This window comes from Crocodylus porosus, unplaced genomic scaffold, assembly GCF_001723895.1.
Source record: "Crocodylus porosus isolate Cpor-Errol unplaced genomic scaffold, CroPor_comp1, whole genome shotgun sequence".
In the NCBI taxonomy this organism is placed as follows: Eukaryota; Metazoa; Chordata; order Crocodylia; family Crocodylidae; genus Crocodylus; species Crocodylus porosus.
In genome coordinates, this window is record NW_017728928.1 from 6294231 (window position 1) to 6316856 (window position 22626).

The window sequence follows — 22626 nt, forward strand, 5'->3', positions numbered from 1 at the left end:
CACAAATTAATGGTCACAGGTGTAAAACTCCATAGTCATGACACTAAGAAAACAGTCCTTGCCGAGCTCTAACCAATCATGACAACAACCTACACAATGAGGTTTTCCCTATCCTAAGGGGACCATGAGTGTGGCGTCTCCCCCTTACATTTCCAATGCCTTTTCTAGGTGAAAAAAAAGGAGACAGCAACATTTTAAAAATTTATAGGAGGTATACACTGATTACTAAAAAGTAGAAAATTTATGACCAGATCTATTTCACAGAGATTTTCAAATAGTGGAGTCTAGAAACAAGCATTGGATCCTGTCTAAAAAAACCCAGAACAGGCTGCATTTATCCATGGAGGTGATCTGGAAATGGTTCTAAAAGCTTTATTGCTTTGGCCTCTTTCTCAGCTGTTAGCTTGCTTCCTTTCCACATAATATCTGGAAGAGTTTATGTCAGTAGTGACCTAGGCAGGACTATAGTGAACAGGAAGAAACATAGTAATTCTAGATTAGTCTCCTCATACACTTTCACTCCCATTAACTGCCAGGTGAGGTACAAAGTTACAATCTGTACAATCTTGGTGAGGCTCAGTACTAAAGTATCAGATAGCATGACCCACGTAGAAAGAGAGTTTAGAGGATTAAGAGGCTGATAGCTGGTATAACGGTGCTGGAGACCAGGACTGATTTGCATTGGCTGAGCTGCACAGCAAGGCTTGTAGACTTTTCTCCGCGCTACACCTGGCTGCAATCAGCAATAATGGTCTCCTACAGGACTAGCCGGGCACCAAACAAAGCTAACAGTGCTTATTACTACCAAGACCAGCTACATACGTGTGTTTCTCTAATTCAGTCATACAGACGTGCCAGAATTACAGCTCGGCAAAACTGCTTGCAAATTTTCAAAGACAAGGGAGAGTCAGTCAGAAAGAGCAACCAGAAAATGACCTCCAGCTTGCTGAGGAACAACCGATCTCAGCCAAGGAGGTGGTAACAAGACAGAAGTAATTAAGCATACCTTTCCTGAGACTCTGACAGCTAGGCCAAGCATCAACACATTTATAATGCAAGCTAATCTCCATTAAGGGAACAGACAAACTTCTTTAAGGGTTGAAAATAAATAAAACAGTTTCATAATAGAAAGAACATTCTACTAGCAAGTAATTTAATTAGATCTCTATTATAGTATAACCTTTGCTTTTGTCTTTAAAAACAAAAGAAGGGTTGTGCATTTAACTGAGAACTACTATAAACTGTCCGAATATGGTTACTACAGACAACTTATCCATCTGTAACATGCATCTCTCTGGTTTTGGAAACACAATGTTTATAGACAGTTGACAGAACTGCAGCAGCAGTGCAGTTTATATATAATTCGACTTGAAAATCACACCACCACATTATGGCACCTTCATTAGCATAGTTTTTTAGAAGAAGGCAATGAAGAAGATTAAAAATTTTTAATCAATGTCTACCTCTACACCAACACTTTTCAGATGTCTCTAGTACACGCATCATTATATTCTTAAACAAGATTTACACAGCTGTGAAATAAAGTTCTGTAGGTTCTTTATCTTATCAAATGAAGTCCTCCATGGAATGCCAACATTAAGTCTTTCAGCAATGAAAGCTAAAAACATGCAATGCACCATACTTACGTCCACTGAGAGAGAAATCCTTGGTACGTAATCCAACCCCTTTCATTTGTACAAACAGTGTTGTTGACATCAGGCCCCCATGGCATGTAAGGGAAGACTTTGAACAAATCTTTGAGTTCTTCAGGAGACAAAGCACAATCTCTGTCCTGATATATGCATATAATGAGACAAATAGTACTGATAAAGTTCATGTGTCTTCCCAAACCATGTTTGTAAAAACATGCAAAATTAAGGGATGTGTTGTCAGGGACTGAATGGCCTAAAAAACCAGTGGCACAGTAGAGAACTTTTCTTCTCATGTTCACATTTCTGAATCTAGCAGGTCACAAGGAACCGAAACTAAAGTTAAGGATTTAGGGCAGATAAAGTAACTGAAAGAAAGCAGAATTCTCCTTTTATACACTGGTGTAACTTCACCTTAAACCAACAAAGAGCACTTTTGCTGATATAGTTTATAACAGGTTTCCTAAACAAAATAACTATATTGAAAAAAACCTTATTTTGCCAATATAGCTGTGTCTACACATTGCTGTTATAAAAATGTTATCAAAACCCCAGGCCCTGATGCCATGTTAATCTACTTGCAAGTTTCTAAAACAAATCATATCTTAGTAATACAAGAGAAGTCAAAATTCCTTTGACTTGGAAAGAAAAAAACAAATTAAAAAAATAAGTAAGAATAATGAATGCATAAATGCCACAACCATTAAAATACTGTCTCTTTGTTAAAACGTTTTTTCCCCAGAGGGTCTTTACTCCAAGGATATGCACTGTCATTTCTAATATTCCTGAAGTGTGTGCATAAAATAAATACTATTCTAAATATGATTTTAAAATAAAAATATTCTTTCCTGCTTTAAGTATTCTCTCATTGATCAATGCAACAGTAAATAGGGTAGCAAGAACTATGCCCTACATAGGGAAGGAAGGGTTCATGTATCCATCCTCATATTTCTGCTTCTTTATTATAGGAGATGCTGCCCATTGATTCCAAGAAAAGAAAAGTATCCTTGGTCCAAGAGAATTAAGAGCATAGAGGGAGAAGCCACGTAGGAAATCCCAGGAATAACCAACTTCAGCAAAAAGTTTAGCCTTCATTTTGTTCTGCTTTTAGAGTCAATAAAGCCCAGGAAGCAGATACATTGGCAACACATAGAGACTTTCATAAACAGTATGGTAACCAAAGACATCTACAATTTGAACAGAAGGGAGACGGTTGACTTCAACATTAGCTCTCTGATACAAAACACTGAATAGGTTCCATATGCCACATTAAAGATTAACATTAGTTCATAAGTTTTGAGTTTAAAAAATGAAACAGATTCACTTTCATATTGTTTATAACAAAATATTAATAATTCAACTCCTATTGCAAGCTTTAAAAAAATCTTAATTCCTTGACAACAGGGGTTTTGTTGCTAAGAGTTAGTAGAAAGCTATTTTGGATATTATACAAACTATGTGTAAATGAGATTAAAAACTTACCAAATCATGTTTATCAAAAATGCTTTGGAGAAACAAATATGCATGGTGATTCAACTCTGTTGTGCAGTCAGGAGGAATTTTCAACCTGTTTATTAAAAAAGACCAAAAAATTCAGTCACATCATATATCTTCCAAGATATAAATCTGCAACAAACACATAACATTTCAGTTTCTTTATACAGTTTCTCTGAAGAGAACAAAGACAGCATGATTTATCAGGAATTCTAAAATCATTCGTAATATAAAACATTTTTAGGTATAACAGAAATATCCCGCAACTTTCTGAGATACGAAGCTAGGCTTCTCAAAACAGAATAAGGGAATTAGTCCACCTAACTTCCCTAAGAGCCTCTGAAAAGCCTAAATGAGTTAAATGTTATAAGAAAAGGCAGGACAGTTTTAGATCCATTCCTACTATTTCTTTCCCTCTAAGAGAAAGGATAATTAAGTGCCATGTCCTGGTCATAAGCTGATTAAACAGGGTTTATGGAAGAAGTTTTCCCCTCCTGCCATCTCACTCCTACACAGCACTGTGTATTGAAAGACAGGGGTTTAAAGGAAACCAAATACTGCCAGGACAGGATTCTCAAGTGACTGGAACACCATCTGATGTAGCATGTCAAATCTGGATCTTTCTGCTCTTCGTATGCAATGAGTAGCAGAAAGTGGGTGGGCAACTGTGTGAAATTTTAAGGTTTTAGCTATTACTGGGCTCCAAGAGGAAAGTAACTGGAAAGGACTCTGTTGATTTTTGCCACTGTTGTATTAGACTCTTAGCGTATAAGCCTAGGGGAAGTGACATGTCAAGAGGCTGCATATGTTCCATATTGTATCCACATCATTTCAACATTACTAGAAAGACTGGAGTTGTGCTTTTAAGTAAAGATGTAACCAATGTAACAATCTACCTTTCCTTGGACAAAAGGATGAAACAAGTCCAAATATTTAAAGTTAAAAATGGAAATTAAACAAAAGAGCACATACGGAGGAAACAAATACTCTGGCGTGAGCTCTAAATCATCATCATAGCCAAAACGACGTAATACTGTCCAGGTTGTTTCATGTCTTCCTCGCTGAATAAAAAGTGTGTGTAGAAAAAGAAAACCTGAAATTAAATGACAGTTCTTAAGACTCTGAAGGTGTTGATACACTTAATATTTTAATAGTTTTTCTTTGAAGGTATCAACATAAGAATACAAACTAAATACAGGAGACATACAGGCTAAATACACATATATAATATATACAAAATCTCTATAAAACATTATTTTCTGTATCTTCTATTTTTACAATTATAATAACTCCATAATTGAACCTCCCTGATGAAATAGTAATTTGAAAATCACCACATTAACATTTGCTTTCTAGGTTTTAATAAAATACTGATGCTAAAATACATATTTTCAATTTGTATCAAGCTTACAGTTTCTGTCCATTCAAAATGTGAAGAATGAATCATTCAGCAAGAATTTCTGGACAGCAGAGGTACACTGATACATTGGTCCATATCAGATCAGCACTGATAAAAGGAAAATTGACATTATAGGCAATCAGCTTTTTTTGGTCAGTGTAGCCGATAATGCCACCAATAAATGCCACGTGCACGTAAGCAGCTGCAGCATGGATGCGGCCAGGAACGCAGCCTGGCAGCTTGGAGGAGAGCAGAATCCAGCCCGTAAGTTTGTGGGGGAGGGAGGAAGTGTGGGGTGGGGGTGGTGCAAATCGAGACCCCTACAATGAGGAAGGGAGTGGGGCTGGGGCATGGGCAGGAACTGCCCAACTGGGGTGGGACATGGTGCAGGATGGAGGAATGGGAGGCTTGTAACGGCAAGGTGGCTCCCCGCCACTGCTTGCAATCCAGGGGAGGCATGTGGCCCCCGGATTTGTACACGGGGTGAGGCCAGACTGCCTGCTGTGGGGTTAGGACCAAGGGCTGTGCCGCCTCTTCCTGGCAGTGGGGGCTGTGCCAGGGCTGCGCTTGGGGTGGGCAGGGGCAGGTCATGGTGACATTGGAAGGGAGAGCTATGGGATGGGCTACAGCCACCCCAAAATTCCCCATAGTTGCCTCATAGTCCCCCTCCCAGTACCACTGCCACCTGCAGCCCAAAGCCTACAGCGGGCAGCCCACCCTTGCCCCGCACACAAATCTGGGGGGCACATGCCCTCCATACTTCTGCTGGGGGTGTGCGCAGTGATGGCCTATGGCTCCATCCCATGCCCCGCCCTGCCCCAGCCCCACTCCCCCTCTCACTGTGGGGGCCTCGATCTGCCCCTTCCATGGCCCTTTCCCCCACAGACTTACTGGCCAGATGCTGCTCTCCGAGATACCGAGCTGCATACTGGCAATGGGACTGGCTGATATGGCTGGTTAATAATCAGCCATAGGTATCAGCCAAAAAAAATCTTTACTGGTGCATCCCAGTTTGAAAGCATACATTAGCTTTTTTATGCCAAGATTTTATATAATATGAAGGATAATTGTTTGTTTAAGTACTTTCTCCATCTTGCTGAAAATTTAGATTACTTTTCCACATGAATCCATGTATGATTTATAAAAGCTACAGCTAGATTACAGTATTTTCCCTACTATTTCTCACTGGTGAGACTCTAGAAGAGGTAGCACTAGGGGATATGTTAAATTACCATCTGCACAACAGTGTAGTAAAAATGTGGGCATATACCAACATCTTAAACCAGTACTGCCACCAGTGAAACCTACACAGTAGGCATGCACCAAGATAGATTTTTTGGGCCGATACCAATAGTTAATTTTTAACAAGCCCTATCAGCCAATACCAATCCGATTGCTGATATGTGGTCTGGCAGCTTGAAGAGCAGTGTCTGGCTGGTAAGTCTGTTGTGGTGGAAGGAGTGGGGGAGAGAAGGAGCTTGGGGGTAGCAGTTTGAAGCCCCTGCGGTGAGGGAGCGAGTGGACCAGGGGCAGGGGCTGCCCAGTCGGGGCAGGATGGACCCATGGCTCGTCCAGGAGTTGTGGGGAGAGGGGGTGGTTCCTGCCACTGCATGCACCCCAGGAGGGCACAGGGGCTGTGTGCCCCTAGATCTGCACGCAGGGCAAGGGTGGGGTGCCACTATGGGCCAGGGCCAGGGCTGCGTCAAGATCTTCCTGGTGGGAGTGTTGGGCTGGGATGCACTCGGGGAGGGCAGCATTGCTACGCAGCAGCACTGGTAAGGGGCTAAGGTGGGGGGAGGGGGCCTGCAGCCACCCCAAAATTTGCTGTAGCCCCCCAAGCCCTTCCTCCCAGCACTGCCGCTCCAAGCACAGCCTGGCCCAAACCCCGCTGAGAAAAGCTTGGTGCAGCCCCAGCCACAGCCTGCAGCAGCAGCTTGCCCTCACCCCGCGCAGAGATGCAGAGGCACATGCCCCTCATGCCTTCTCAGGGTGCATGAAGTGGTGGGAGCCACATCTCTCCCCCACCCTGGACAAGTCACAGCTCTGTCCTGTGCCCTGCTCCGTCTCTCCAGTGCCTGCCCCAGCCCCACTCCCTCCCTCACCTCAGGGACCTCAATCTACCCACGCTCCTTCCCCCACAATAGATTTACCAGCTGGAAGCTGCTCTCCACGCCACCAGGCTGTGCTCCTCACTGCCTGTGTGCTGTGCTGCAGCTGCATGCATGCACAGGGCATTTACCAACCACATTATAGGTGACATCAGGCAAAAAAAAGCTGATTACCAATACAGTCAATTTTCCTTATATCAGTGCCAATCTGATACGGAACCAATGTATCGGTACATCCCTACTACACAGCCTATACTAAAAAGTAACTGCAGGAATACCTACAAGAGATTCTTCAAATCAGTGCACTTAATTCAAACATTTTAATTCCTTATGAATCCTCCACTGTGGCATAAATGATCCTCCTTCCTTCACCCTCATTATTCCTCAGTTTTTAACCCTCAGTTTGTCTCTGGTATACTGTTTATGTCCAGCTCTCGGGGTCTATAGAGTGAACAACCTTTATCAGTAGATTACACAAGGTTCTTTCCTTTAATTAACTTTAAGTATATCTGTTAAGAATTAAATAGTGCCTACCTTTTAATGTTAATCCATTGTCGGCAACTCCATCACTTAGATTTTTCCTGACTACATTCTTTACATCCTCCAGTGCTTGAGGTGCTAATGGTGTATTAAAACATATTCTCTAACAAATGAGGGGGGAAAACCATGTTAGAGACACTGAGTACTAAACAACAGGAAGTCCTGCACAAAACACAATCCTAAAAGCAACGTTAAGCTAAACAGTAGGGGCAATCCAAGCAAACTAACTCAAAGCAGAGCAGACAGAACGTTTCCTTGCTACTTAGTACTGCCTGGCACGTATGAAGAGCAAAACAGGCCAGGATATCTGCTACTTGCCTCAGTTTCCAAGATGGTTAAAGAATCACAGCAACCTGAGAAGGGACAGGAGTTTAAAAGAAACTGAAAGTATAGTACTGGAATCCCTCAAGACCTTATTTGAACTTGCCTTAATTACTCAGTGCAGGTATCCATGGAGAAAGTCTGTTTTTGTTTTTCATGACTGTTGTAGTTTGCACATTCAATTGACAAAAGATGGATGTTCAGCTGAACTAAAAACTATGGCAACAGCTAATTAAAAACCTTTCCTCTGAATTTCATTTTTTAGAGATATGAAAGTTGAATTCAGAGTTCCATATCAGAGATCTTAAGCCTCATTTTGCTTTCCCTATTGTCATACTTCTAACTCCCATTTTCACAGCAGCATGTCACTAAGACTCGTGGTTTGTTATAGGAATTTCGTATGCAAACATGATTTATATAAGGTAAGATTCTGTTTTACCCAGTGAGGATGTGTAAGGATCTGCCATCTGACACACACAAGAGAAAACAATCTTAATGGGGATAATACTGGAAGTATTAGTCTCTCAAAGGGCTAGCCTACAGCCTTTTCTTCAATCTACACGTAGTACACCATGCACTATTCTAACAAGCTGTCTGCTGTGGCAGAACCTGCTATATGCACACCCTTGGATCTCAAGGCTAAAGTCTGGCCAAGTCATTACACTCCTTTGTTCCCCATTAAAAGGCTTAATCTTAGCCAAAAGAGTTTAACTATTAAACACCTGAAATGTCACAAAGTGATTCAGCTTGTTGTCACAGTGTTATATAGTTGAACATGAAGAAAAGAGAAGTAATCATAATTACAGGAACCTACCTGAAAGAAGTTGAGCTCTGCATCACTGAGAGTGCCATCATTATCCTGATCAGAGATCCTGAATATGCGTGTGAGAGCTTTTATGCAGGCAGGTTTCATCTACAGATTAAAAGCAAAAATTTAATATTTTTTTAGCTTCAATATAAGAATATTGCACTAGTTGACATCACCAGAGAATTCAAAGAGATGCTGGTGCTTCAGTGGTTGTTTTGTTTTACATTTTCAGAATGGAAATTCATGTAATTAATAGTATAAGAAAGGAAACCCAGCATTGGCATATTTATATCTGGAAACAGATCAAAATCAACTTCTTATTGTCAGTTATATAATACCCTGGATCTATCTTTGTAGGCTCAAAAAGGCAGTAGTTGAGTAATCAAAAATCAGTTCTCACGTGAAAAATGGCAATCTGGAGTGCAAAAAAATCTGGAGAAAATCTGCTAGCCATTCTATAAACCCACTAAAGAGCACTAAATTATTAGGTTTACTGTAAGATATTCTGTTTAAAATTAATGCAGCAGAATCTATTTAAATGATCAGAACAGACAACAGTCTTCTGTGCAAATGAAGTTAAATTTAATGCTGCACAAAAATAAAATTAAAATTAATGGCTCCTGAGCTACATTCAGCTCTAACTGAACAAAGAACAGATCTTGTTCAGGTGGTTCAAACAGGGTTTTAAGAAGAGGCCAGGAGAACATCATTGACATGAATGCTCATTATATCATTTGCCCATTAGACAAAGCACCAAATACGGGATGGCACTGCAGGGGCAGTGAACATTAGAAAAGAAGGGGTAATTCCCTCCCAACATGTAGGAAAATGAGGGGAAAGGAAAACCTTTCCCACCTCCCAGCTACAGAGTGATGAAGAATGGGTGAAAAGAAAAATCTCAATGATATTATTATACCAGCATAACACAACGCTGACATGTGGTTACAATGTCATTACACACTGATACCATGCAAAGTCAACATCGCTCTTCTGTGCTGACTTTTCTACAGTACTCTGTATATGAGACTGAAACGGCTTTCCCACTCTTCAGAGTGGAGCAACACCACACAAGTAGTGATAAACAGAAAGCTTAGGGATGCCATAAAAAACTACCCATATTATTCCTATTTTTATTTTAAATACCCATGTGTCTTGGTAATACATCAGACTAGCACTGAAGTGAAGTTAAACAACAAACACTCTGAATCTGCGCCTTGATAACAAGGAGCAGAATTTGGCACCAGATCATGGTATATGTGACATGATTGTATAGCTATGATTAAGCCTGATCTGAAACAAAATTAACTCATGTTTGTTTGTACATGCAATTATTTGAGAAGCAAAAATGCACATCCTTCTGTGAACTACCTCCTGGACTGGGAAAAAGTCACAGCTCTGGTGGCAGGCCAAAGGTGTAATGGAGCTGGAATGTGATGACTGCCAATTACGCAGAAATAATCAAACATGAAAATACACCCTGATGTAAAGAAAAAAAAAAGCAAAAAAATACAACAATTATCACTGTATTACTTTAACATAAGTCTTCTGAAAGGGTTTGACAAAATTCACTTGATTACTACCACATCCATTTGCACTGGTTTAAAGAACAAAGTACCTCTTTTTCCTCTGGGCAATAGAGAGGCCCTGTAGGATGAAGAACAGCTTTTTGTGCATAATAAAATAGTTCAGATATATTCTTCAAGTTTTTGGCCGAACACTGAAAAAGAAATCTTTAAATTAGTTTGTTAGCTGTTTTGAATATCTGGTAACTTATCTGCTGGCTAAATGGGAGTTGAATTCTTTAAAAAAAAAAAAGAAAAAAGAAGCAGGTCCTCAGTTACAAGTGCAAAAAAAACAGTCTTTGGTCTCAAGCTCCGATGCTGCAAAACCACCAACACTCCTAACAGTCCTAAAGTGCTCTATCACGATTATCACACAAAACGGTAAAGTATGCATTGGTACCCTATTTTTATTTTTTTTTATTTTAGTATTAACATTTGATAGACATGCCTGTTTTGAAAAACGTGTTTTAAGAATTTCATTCTAATGAAATTTCTAAAAGCAACATGTGTTTAAGAAAAAGTCATATGATAACATGCTTTCAGCAAGATTTAATTATTTTATGACACAAGGTTTCTCTAAAAATATTTTAATGACTTTACTGATTAATATTTATATTGCAGTATTTCAAAACCATATTAATGTAATAAATAAACAATTACTAAAAGCTAACACAAGAGCCTGGGAGCAATGTGGTATTTCCATTCAAAATGGTTTCAAACATTAAAAAAAACCTTAGCATACCTCTACACAAGTTTCTATTTCTGTGTACTGGTTCATAATTGGAAGGATGGTCTCCATGCTGCTGTATTCCACTAGATCAGATTTGTTTCCAACCAAGATAAGAGGCAGTCTAAAAACAAAAGACTTATCAGACGAGATATACAAGAGACGTTAAAAGTATTTCCATCTAACTCCACGCCAGAGGAAGTTAGCAAATTAGCAATAATAGTTTCTATGATAAGACTTATATTTTCTGGGTTTTGTAACAGAAAGTTAAACAAATTAATTCAGCAATCACTTAAGCTATATGTCACTTGTCCTCAATATTTTGAAACAGTTGACCAGTTACTCTGATTTCTTATACTACCCACGGTAATGCAGAACAAAAATTATAACAGAGATGTCCAGTAGGGGTGTGTTAAGTGGGCTGTATCTGATTCAGATTTGGCCTGATTCAAAGGACAGTGATTCAATTTGCTGATTAGGATCACTGTCCCGATTCGATTTGGCTGAATCTGAAGATTTGATTCTGATTCAGAGAATCAGCGATTTGGCCATAGACACAGCTTTATATGTTTTTTCTACGTACCTCGAGGTACCAGGCGCAGCTCACGAACACTGAGATGGTGGGGCGGATGAAGCGTCCCATGGGAGCATGCAGGGGACCCTTCCATGCCTCTCCAGCTCACTGATTGGCTGCAGGGGGACTCCAGGTGCCTCCTCACACCCAGGAGGTACCAGTCACCAAGCCGGGGGGCGAGGGGGTCCCCCTGTGTGCTCCATGGTGGACCCGGAAGTAGACTGGAAGTACTTCTGGTTTGCTGCTAAGCATGCAGGGAACCTCCCCCACCCCCCCAATGGAACACTCCATCCGCCCCACCATTTCAGTGTTCACAAGCCATGCCTGGTACCTCGAGGTATGTAGAAAAACATACAAAGCTGCGTCAATGACCGACTCGTCAAATCTCTCTGAATTGAATAGGAGGCTTCCGATTTGATTCAGAGAGATTAAAGGGTCTCCTGACTCTATTTGGATTTGGAGATTCGGGCCAAATCTCCTCCGAATTATATCTCTGACTGAAGCTTCACGCAGTCCTAATGTCCAGACATCCGTACAATATACAACAATATAGTACTGGTGCAAAGACCTCAAAGCTGTGAAGGTTTGGTCTACTGAGTAAGTTACTTTCTACACAGCAATTTAAGTAATTCTTACGCAGCTCTCAATGACTAAGAACAAGCAGACTTGGACAATTAGCAGTCCAAGTCCCCCAGAAGCCCCAAAAGAGATTTCTTTCTTTTTCTGAGGATTTGTGTTTCTGTTTCAGACCCCTAGAAAATGAGGGTTGGAAGGAACTTCAGGTGGTCATCTAGTTTAGCCCCCTGCTCAAAGCAGGGCCATCCCTAATTATTTCATCCTAGCCAAGGTTTTGTCTATCCAGGCCATCGAAACCTCTAAGGATGGAGATTCCACAACCTCTCTGGGTAGCCTGTTCCAGTGCTTTACTCCCTTCCTGGTGTGACAGTTCTTCCTAATATCCAACCTAAACTTCTCTTGCTGCAACTTGAGACCACTGTTCCTTGTTCTCTCATCTGTCACCACAAAGATCAGTCTAGCTCCATCCTCTCTGAACACCCCTTCAGGTAGCTGAAGGCTACTATGAAATCCCCCCATAGTTTTCTTTTCTCCAGACTAAATAAACCCAGATCCCTCACCCTCCCCTCAGAAGTCACGTCCTCCAGCCTCCTAACCATTTGCATTACCCTCTGCTGGACTCTCTCAAATTTGTCCACATCCTTTTTGTAGTGGGGGGCAAGTTGAGCACCATCGGTGCAGGCTGTCAGTGAAATACAAAACACAAGGCACACTCAGTCATCTAGGTCACTGAAAATCTGCAAGAGTCCAAACCGCAAGATTTCCAATATCAACTTCTTTTTTACATGACTGAGACTCTGAATATTAACCAACCACAACCCACCACTGTGGTCCTCAGTCTTTATCACATTTCTTCTCATCTCTGAGCAAGTACCTGCTATCTTTGTCTGTTCTTTCATTGATGAGAGGAATCCATCGACTTGTTACCTAAAACAATAAACTGGTGTTAGTACATAAAATGAATATTCAAACTAATATGAGAATGAATTGCCCATAACAGACTTCAATTTGACTGGTCTTGGGAGTTGGAAGGAACATACCGTATTGTTCCGATAACAGATCTATGATCTCCAAGAGAACCATTAAAAAAAGTACACAGCTAACATGCAGAGTTGACCTATAACTGAGATCCTGACAATCTTGACTTCCATACTTGCTGTTTATGCATGTAGTAAGTATACCAGTTAGATATAAATTTCAGTGTAGTTTTTAAATATTTTTATAGCCTGTAATCCTTTGGATAGTTACCTTCATTATTTGATTCTCCCATAGCGTTTTATAATAGCAATAGCAGTTCTTTATCTGAAGTTATTTATATATTCAGAGATTTTTTTTTCCTGAAGTTGAACTGAAAAGATGGGGTCAACTTATCACTGGAACAATAATATGATACAATAATGTACATGTTTGGCCATAAGGGAATGGAAAACGAAAGGGAAAAGCATAAATTGGTTGATCGGCCAACCTTCTAGCCTACTGTAATGTGGCAAATAGGCTGAGAAGGGAATCTTAGTTGCTTCTTATCTGGGGGAATGGTGGATACAATGGAGAACGCAGAAGTGTTGACACACAAGGAATAAGAGAGTGCAACCAAAGAATGCACAGGTTGTCATTGCACCACTTCAAGTGAGATTTTTTTGCCCTTTCAATAGCCAAGAACAAAGTTTTTCACTGTGACTTCAGATATAGGAGCACAGGAGTTGCATCTTAAACAGCACATAGATCAATAAAAATTTGTTGTCATACCTTTTCAATAGAATTCTTGTTGTTAACAGCATATACTATGCAAATTACATTAGCCTAAAATGAAGAAAAGAAAAACTATTGAATCCTGAACATGCAGATTCTTATGAAGAACTGCAAACATTTAACCCAGCATAAACAACTGTATTTAAAAGAAAAATAAGAACTGCTATGGTTTTGCCCAGAGCTGTTTATATAGTTTAGCACCAGACTGATGGCTTTAACAGAACACAGAATGAAAATTGTTAAGAAATGCCCAGATTAGTTTCCATCAGAACTACCTTCCCAGATTTATATTATGTACAGAACTGTGATTCTTGGATTTGGCTACACACCATGGACAAAACACAATAGGAAGACACTACCTCTGTACAGATTGTACAAAGAGTGTATCTAAAACACTCAAAAAGGGTTGAGGGCAAGGAATGGAAGAGGATTCTTAGCAGCTCCATGAACAACCCTACTTTGGCTGATCACTATAAAAGTAATGTTACAGCAATATATTAGCAAGAATTGGGACTTGACATTATTTTGCAGCAAAAACTGCTGATCTCTTGGTCAGTTATGACCAGAAAAACCTGGTCTCTTTCCTCCTATAAGGCTGAAAAACCCATGAACCCAAACTGGCAAAAGGGGAAGAATAATATTTCTGTTCTGATCTTGTTGCAAAAGGGGAAAGCAAAACTGGCTACTTTTTGCAATGGTTACAGCGGGAGCAAAAAATTTGAGAGCATGATCAGCCCTAGCAATCGTTAAAACATGGATTCTGTCCTAAGTAAACTGTGATAAGAGGGAGACTGCAACATGCGGTTACAGCTGTACTTCTAACCTCCAGAGGATGAGAGGACTTGCATTTGTTTCTGGCTTTCCCATCCATTTACACTTCACTCTCATCAACTTGGACTCGTGTAAATCAAATTCTGCCATTTTCTGACACAATTTTTCCCTTCACTTCACCAAATGGGAGCACTGCAGAGGCGGCCCCAAAGATAAAAATGATCCAAGTCACTGAAGAAATCCCTTCTAGGTGATAACGATAACTACTCTGCTGCATTTGCCATGGAACAGCCTCCAGACTTCCACAAACAAAGGAAAGTCTGTCAGGACTGAAGGCTTTAAAGAAAGGGTAGTGGAGGCAGTAGGGAAGGAAGAACACAAGGATTCTCCCAATTATACTGTGTACATTCAAGAGATGAAGGACTTAAAACTTCTTTCCAAGGAGTAGAAGTGAACTCAACTTGTCCTAACTCACCTGTGAGATTTCATGATAAAGCTGCTCATCAGTCTGCTCTGCTTCTGTGGTAACAGGGAAAAATGCCCATTATTATTCTGTTTTCTGAACTAGAGTAAAGATCACTGTACACCCCAAAATCCAGAGTTGAGTATTTCACACTGCTCATTCTGGGTAAGGCCATCTGGGACATGGCCCCTTGTTAAAATAAGATTAAACCAAAGTGTATGAAGCAGAAGTATACCTTAATGCAAAGATCACTTTGCCACCAGGCTGAAACCTGGATTTGCACTTAAGTTTCTGCCTCTTGAAGGCTCGGATCGAAAACATTTACCCTTTAAGATGAAATAAATACATTTGCAGGGAGGCCACCCTGGAATGAATCATGGATTGCACCCCATACATACTCCAACATCCCCACTTGGGATACTAAACTCCTGTGTAATGTAAACTTCCAGGAAAACCACATGGCATGTAATAATTTTTACTCCTAGCTCCACTCCATTTCTTTGTACAGCAAAACTTAGGTTAGTTCCATATGTTGGGCATTTTATGTATTAAAAGAGAAAATCCATGGATACAAGCTTAAAACCTCATGAAGAAATCAGTACTTCTTTGAACTAAGCTGGGAACTAATTAAAGACACCATCAAAAAAAAGAAAGATGAAAAAACCTGAGGCCCCGTCTTTGATTCACCACTATCCTATATAAAAACTACGCTGAAATAAAAATCCCTTTTCCAGCTCTTGGGACAGGCTGATATCATTTGATGAGGCTAATATATAACATGTTTTATACTGCTTGCAGGATAAGCAATGCCACAAAATGGCATAAGCCATGTGGATTGCACAGCCATTACCTGAATAATCCACTATGTGGGTTGGCACTCTCTCAGGGGTGACATCAGCTGGGATGGTGATTTCTTCTGCACGTGGAGGAACCTTGGTTTGTGAATAAACAGCAAAAAAGAAACATTTTATTAAAACCTAATAAACCACATCACTGAGCATCCAGTAGCAATCAAAGACATATAGTATTTACAATTCCTCCATGAATTAGGTGGCTTTGAACAGTATTATCAGCGTTGTTAAATTTTCCAGAACTTGGTTGCTCTCTCTAAATTTTGAAGGTCATTGATACTTTGTTGTACAGCATTCTCCATGCAAGGAATTTTGTAAATGTTATGAGTCTCAATAACAATACTTTCTGGTAAAACAAGACTCAATAAACCTCAAACCCAGTACATCAAAGGAATCATTATTCCAGTGCAGATAAAATGAAGAGATAAAATGAAGTATAAATTGTAAATAAAGTTAAAAGTAGTTCAGTTACAGTATATTTAACCAGCAACTCTTGTTACTCCCAAAATGCTGTATTTAAGCATATTCTGTATGGTGGTTATTTTTTATTTCAAATTATTAATGAGGTATAGCTTTACATTTGTTTCTAAGGAAGCAACAATAAAAATTAGTCATCTATATGAAGATGGTCACAAAATAAAAGTACTGCCAAAGTCATTTTAATTTGTGCATCAAAGACATTTGGGGTCTAATCCTGCTCCCACTAAAATCAATACCAAAGTTTTCACTGCCTCAAAAGCAGCAGATTGGATCAATAAAACCTATTCAACCTCTCTATACAACAGGAAACTTCTCTAACATGATGACGCATACTCAAACTTCAGTTTCCATGCAGTCTAAACTTATGAAACATTCTTTCCTTTGATATATTCTGCTAAATATTAAGTCTAGGAGCAACCAAACAATTATATTCATAAAAATTAATCCATTACAAAATATTGTGAATTAGCCATGATGTTTTGCAGATCACAAAGGAGCACTAATTCATATTTCTTCAAAATGTAAGATGCAACACAAAGGTACCATCAAATTTATGTTCATAGGAGATTAACTGCTCTTTTTGCTCGGCAAAATCTCTTGTCTTTTTTAATGAGCCTAACTGACCAAAGAATGCCTCTCTGTAAAGCTGCATACCTTAGTGACATGTTTAACCAGAATGACTATGGCACCACCTTGTGCATGAGACAGGCCAGCCATCCAGTGACAGATGCCTGGTAAAGATACTTCTATGCAGATCTGATCCATGTATCAAAGGTAGGTAGGATTCTTACAGGTTTTTCTGATGTTTTGTTTAATACAATCAGACCGGAAGTTTTCTTTACAAACAGAGCAACTACACTGTCATGCTGACGGCAAATATTTTTCCTCTAACAGGTACTTACTGGAGTGTACTATACTATATAACATGCAGAGAGTAGAGAAGTGAATACAATGCTTCACCTGTTCAGAGTAATCATCACATAATCACACCAAAAGAACATCAGAACAGGCAAGGACTAATAGCAATATCAGTAATGCAACTGCATGTAATCTTGCTCTCAAACCGTGGGCACATACTGTGTTATGTCAGGAAATAAAAGGCAGCATAGTTTTAAACAGAGAATACTTGTGCTTTGTGGTTTCAAGCCCCGTGTTCCCAAGTTTAAATATTAATTTTAATAGGTATCAAAACTTTCCTTTTAAAACACATCAGTAAAACGACTACAGCTGGTGCTAAAGATAGGATACTGCAAAAGGTATCCTCTGCTGTCTTTTACAAAGAATCACCAGATAAATGGTTTAGTGTTACCTAGTCCCTAACCAATAAAACCAAGTTATTTCTTAATTTTTCTGAGAAAGAGTGATACAATTATTTACATCCACAGGGCTATAAAATATGATTCAACTAGCAAAGCAAAAAAAAAAAAAATTTCAATACACAGGCATCCTTACTTAAATGCTCATTTTCTATGATTGCAAGAGCTATGCAGTTTGATAAGTATTTTATTCCTCACTTATTTATATTAGATGCATCCATTTGTATGCGCACAACTGCTTAAAAAACCCAGCACCTAAGCGCCTCTCCCTTTCACACACAATTTTTCATTATTCTTTACTTCTAACCTATATCATTTGATAGCTTTTTATAGGACTAATAGTTGAAGAACATGAAGAACAAATGCAAGTTTAATTAAGCATAGGAAAATAATAAGCAAAAATAAGCAACAGTTATAATTCCTTTTTCATACAGAAATATTTCTAATCAATTTTAATCACTTTTCCAGGAGAGCCATTATCACCTTGAAAAATAGCTCCAGCTTTGAAAAATATTTCCATTAATAATAAAAATGTAGATTTGAAATGATAAATCCACTAATCTTAATTTATAACTAGCAAGTAAATTTTTGTTATTCAGTAAGTAGCTTTTTAAGATAGAAGCACAACCTAGAGGACAAACAGGGGTTTCCTACCTCTTCTGGAAATTCTTCACTGACAAGAGACATAATAAGCGATGTCTTCCCAACTCTGGCTGCGAAGGGGAAAAATACTGAATCAGTACTCTTTAACACTTTTGCTACACTGAATAATTGCAGTTCATCTCAAGACATAAAACACTTTTAAAACACTTTCCAATGATGAATATTAGAAAGGTTTTCATAATATTTTTATTTTTACAAATCGTAACTAAATGTACCCTCAGCTCCCTCAAGAAGATTCAGCTTCAGGGACCATTTTGGTGAAACTTTTGGTTCACACCTATACATTTTCAGTTAGACAGAAGTTTCAGATGAGAGCAAAGGGACCAAACATCACCAAACATTGCCTTGTCCATCCTTATTTGCTTAAGATGAGCAAGATGTCAAGTTGCTACAATATGTAACATACTTTCTTGAAAACAGCAGCACTTACAGAACATTTACTATACCATTACAGTCTTACACACTATCTACACTAGTGATTCTCAACCAGGGTGATACAACACACAGAGGCGATGTGAGATCCTTTTAAGGGTGCCACAGGGTGCTACTCAATATTAGCACTGTTAGCTGTTCGAACACCTGCACGAATCACGAGATAAACCCAGAGATTTCAAACAGGAATACAGAGCACCAAAAATACTCTGATCTATTGTGGTCTGAGTTCTTTACAACAGAAGAATTGCTCTATTATTTTTTATTGATTTTTCATAAACAAAAAACAAGTGAAAACTAAGAGCTGACATTTTCCAAGGGGCTCCCTGAGTCTAAAGAAGCATGCCTTGAGTCTAAAAAGTTTGAGATCCACCAATCTAAACCGACAGTTTAGACTAGATAAAGCAATTTTCTGTACAGTGAATTGCCAACTTTGTATATTTTCAAGCAATGAAATATACAGCTGTTTAGGTGGTATTTTCCTCATGGAGTCGGTGTTTGGGTCAATCTATGAAGTTCTGCCAGGATGAAAAAGCTTGCCTTCACAACAGCAAGTATTTAGGGCAATTTAATTTAAAGGGAAAAATAATTCTAGACTACCCTATTTTTCCCCATTGCCACAGGCAGTAGGAAGATGGATGAAAAAAATTCAAGTCATGAGAAAATGATACCTGGAAAAATAAAAAAAGAGAAAAGAATGGATAACTTCAGTAATCTGGACTAGACAAGGGAGAACATACTATAGAAAGCAATTACGACAGCACTCTCTCCATCTCATTCAGCCTGTGAGCCCCTTGAAGGCAAAGCTAATTTCCTACCCTGTTTACTAAAACTCCAGGCATGTCATAGATGTAAAGTATTGTTAGGGAGGGTGGATTACAGTAAGCTTCCTAATTTTTTTTTCCTCACTCTTAAATGTCTTGTACAAGACAATACTGGTGAGCTTCAAGGCTGGTTGCATCATAGGCAAAACATTTAGACTAAAAGGAAGTATATCATTTCTAGTCTCAATTCAATTCATTGATCATCATCAGTGATACATCCTCCAGTAACTGTTACATAAAAACAGAAAAAAGGTCTGCCAACTGGTACCCAGCTTTACAAAGGCTGCTCCTAAACAGAGTTTGAATATTCTTAGAAAGAACACTTGTGAATTTATTATACACCAGCCTGCTGTACTATTCCAGAATGGACCCCAGCAATTATTTACATTGAAAAGAAATATTAGAAAATATTTAATCTGCTTTTAGCTTCTTTTCATGTTGGAAATGAGGAACATACACCAATTAGAGTTTAGAAATCTCTTATGCTTATTTCTATTTGTATATTATCACTATTCTTGACAAGATGATTCTACACTAGTGCTAGGCTCCACTTCCTACCACTGCCTTTGGAATAACGGTCATAGCTCCTGCTGAAGTACCCACAATAGACTGTCTCTACACATTGCTTTTCTCTGCTTTGTTACTTCTTGTAGTTTCAAAATGCCCCACATAGTGGGGGGAAAAAAAGACAGTTCTGTTCCCTAAAAAACAGAACTTCTAAGAGCAATGAGGTATAATAAGTTCTACAGCCAGAGTTAAAATACAGAGGTGCACCAATATATCAGATTGGCACCAATGAAAGAAAAATTGACATTATCAGCAACTGGCTTTTTTTGGCTGCTGTAGCAGATAATGTCACTGATAAATGCCATGTGCACGTGCACAGCCACAGCATGCACGGGTCCAGGAAGGCACCCTGGCAGCCTGGAGAGCCCAGAAGGTAAGTCTGTGGGAGGGAGGGGACAGATCGAGCCTGCCACAGTGGGGGAGGGAGGGGCTGTCCAGGCAGAGCAGGGCACAGGACAGAGCCATGGGTGGCTCATCCAGGGAGTGGAGAGGGTAGAGCAGCTTCCCACCACTGCACACACCCTGAGGGAGACATGGGGGGGGATATGTGACCTCCGGATTTGTGTGGGGTGAGGGTAGGCTGCCTGCTGCAGGCTTGGGGCCAGGGGCTGTGCCAGCCTCTTCCCAGCAAGGGGGGGTGGGGCCTGGGCCAGGGCAGGCAGCACTGGGGGGAGCCTACTACAGGGTGGGCTATAGCCACCCCAAAATTCGCTGTAGCCCCCACCATAGACCCTCCTCCCAGTGCTGCTGCTGTCCGCCCTCCCACTAGGAAGAGGCCAGAGCAGCCCCTGGCCGCAAGCCAGTAGTGAGCAGCCCGCTCTTGCCCTGTGCACAAATCCAGGGGGCACATGCCCCCCATCCCTCCCCCGGGGATGCGTGCAGTGGCAGGGAACTAATTTCTTAGATCTTTTGGAATGCTAACAAGTTTAAGGACTGTTACAACTCTCATTTTTCAAGCACACAGTCTACCACACAAGGTGTTATATATGTTTATCTAGTTATTATCATTCGAGGGTCAAATTGCTGGTTCTGTTCAGGGAAGGGAAATGCAAATGCAGTTTTGTTGATTAACTGCATGTTTCATAGTTTCTAGGGTTGGAAGGGACCTGAGTAGATCATCTAGTCCAACCCCCCCTGCCATGGCAGGAAAGAGTATTGGGGTCAAACAACCCCAGCAAGGTGTACATCTAGCCTCCTCTTAAAGACCCCCAGGGTAGGAGCCAGCACCACTTCTCTTGGATGTTCTTAGGGGTTGGTGCCATTAAATGCTTATTTAACTTGTTTACCTAATTGTTATACTAGAAAGAAGGGACACTACATTGAAAACCTAATCACTTGAAAGAGTGCAGAAAACTGTGGGAGCATCTAAATGAGATGCTACGTTGCTGTAGCAACGCGCTACGGCAATATAGTGTCAGTGGGCACAAATTGTGATGCCAATGCTGCATCGCCATAGCGATGAACCACCTCACTATAGTGCACTGCTACAGCGACATAACTGCTGAAAACATGCTGCCAGGACGGCGCAGTAACAGCTGTTACTGCACGATCATTTAGTACTTCCTAAAGCCAGTACTAAATGACACAGTAACAACTGTGCCATGGGGGCACACGTAGACACGCCCTGTATGTAATACCCCATTTTCTCATATATAGCATTTTTAAAAGGCAGGATGGAGAAAAAAAAAGCTGATCTTGTATAAGTAATTGCATAGCCATAGCTAAGCCTGCTCCTGAGTCTGCTGCAAGCCCCATGCATGGGATGTAGCCTGTGAAGTGCTAGCCCGATTCGACATGCCAGGTCTGGCGGCCAAGCACTAGGTCTAGGAGGAGGGAGCCACGTCATCCAGCCCGAAGACTCTGCATTGGTTTATAACGCTGCCACTGCTCCCCCACTGCCACATTCCCAGACCCACGGGGAGCTGTATTTCCTCACATAAAATGCACACCCTTACATCCATCAGCTAGTTTTGGGGAATGGTGTGTGCTACATGTGAGACAATATGGTAAATATGATAAGTCAAATTAAAAGTATATTTAAAGCCTAACAAACTATCCAGGTGATTCTGCAATAAACAAAGGCCTTTTGGCATCCAAGAATAAGAGACACTTTCCTATTATAAATAACAGAAAACAAGTAAAGGATTTATGCCGAGGGGGGAGACTTCCTGTGTATACAGGGAACAACCAAAATTCTTTTAAATGATTTCATCTATTTCACTTTAGTGAAGCAGCTATTCTAGAGGTCTTAGAGCAGAGACATGGCTGTGTTTCCACAAACCTTTGTAAGCCAAGGTCAGCTAATTCTTGCTGTGCTGCTTAGCTGAGCTTGGTTCTGAACACATCCACGTTTTACCTAAACCAAGTACAGAATTGCTTCCTTGTCTTAGGCAAGTACTTTTTCTGACAGTCAGAGTGGACAAAAATCAATTAATTTAATAATTAAAAAATTCAAATGTTTGATTTCAATCAGATTTTTAAAATTTAATTGTATTTTTTTACTTTTTTGTTAAGATGGGATTTTGTTAAGAAAAAAAATCTATATAAAGATAGATTTAATGTAAGATACGTTAGAGCTCAAAAATATCATCATGGAATAGGGATTACAACTTCTAATTACATACTATTTGAGATAATGGAGATAGGACTAGCTTCCCGGATTAAGGACAATAAGAAGTCCTTCTTCAAATACATAGGGGGTAAAAAGAGGGTCCCGGGTAATGTGGGGCCCCTGCAGGACACGATGGGCAAC

General features: G+C 40.0%; 1 protein-coding gene across 3 annotated transcripts in view; it reads right to left on the reverse strand.

Moving 5' to 3' along the window:
* RHOT1 (ras homolog family member T1) overlaps positions 1-22626 on the reverse strand; it is a 44164-nt gene that overhangs the window by 15223 nt on the left and 6315 nt on the right. For 2 of the 3 annotated variants that reach the window (XM_019542414.1, XM_019542416.1), the window contains exons 2-13: positions 18043-18101; positions 15592-15673; positions 14754-14797; positions 13505-13558; positions 12633-12685; positions 10624-10732; positions 9935-10036; positions 8326-8424; positions 7185-7293; positions 4116-4236; positions 3132-3216; positions 1647-1792 (exon numbers count right to left, since the gene is read on the reverse strand). In XM_019542414.1, coding sequence (XP_019397959.1) covers positions 1647-1792; positions 3132-3216; positions 4116-4236; positions 7185-7293; positions 8326-8424; positions 9935-10036; positions 10624-10732; positions 12633-12685; positions 13505-13558; positions 14754-14797; positions 15592-15673; positions 18043-18101 — 1063 coding nt within the window. The remainder of the gene's footprint in view (positions 1-1646; positions 1793-3131; positions 3217-4115; positions 4237-7184; positions 7294-8325; positions 8425-9934; positions 10037-10623; positions 10733-12632; positions 12686-13504; positions 13559-14753; positions 14798-15591; positions 15674-18042; positions 18102-22626) is intronic. The other variant, XM_019542415.1, reaches the window with a different exon arrangement.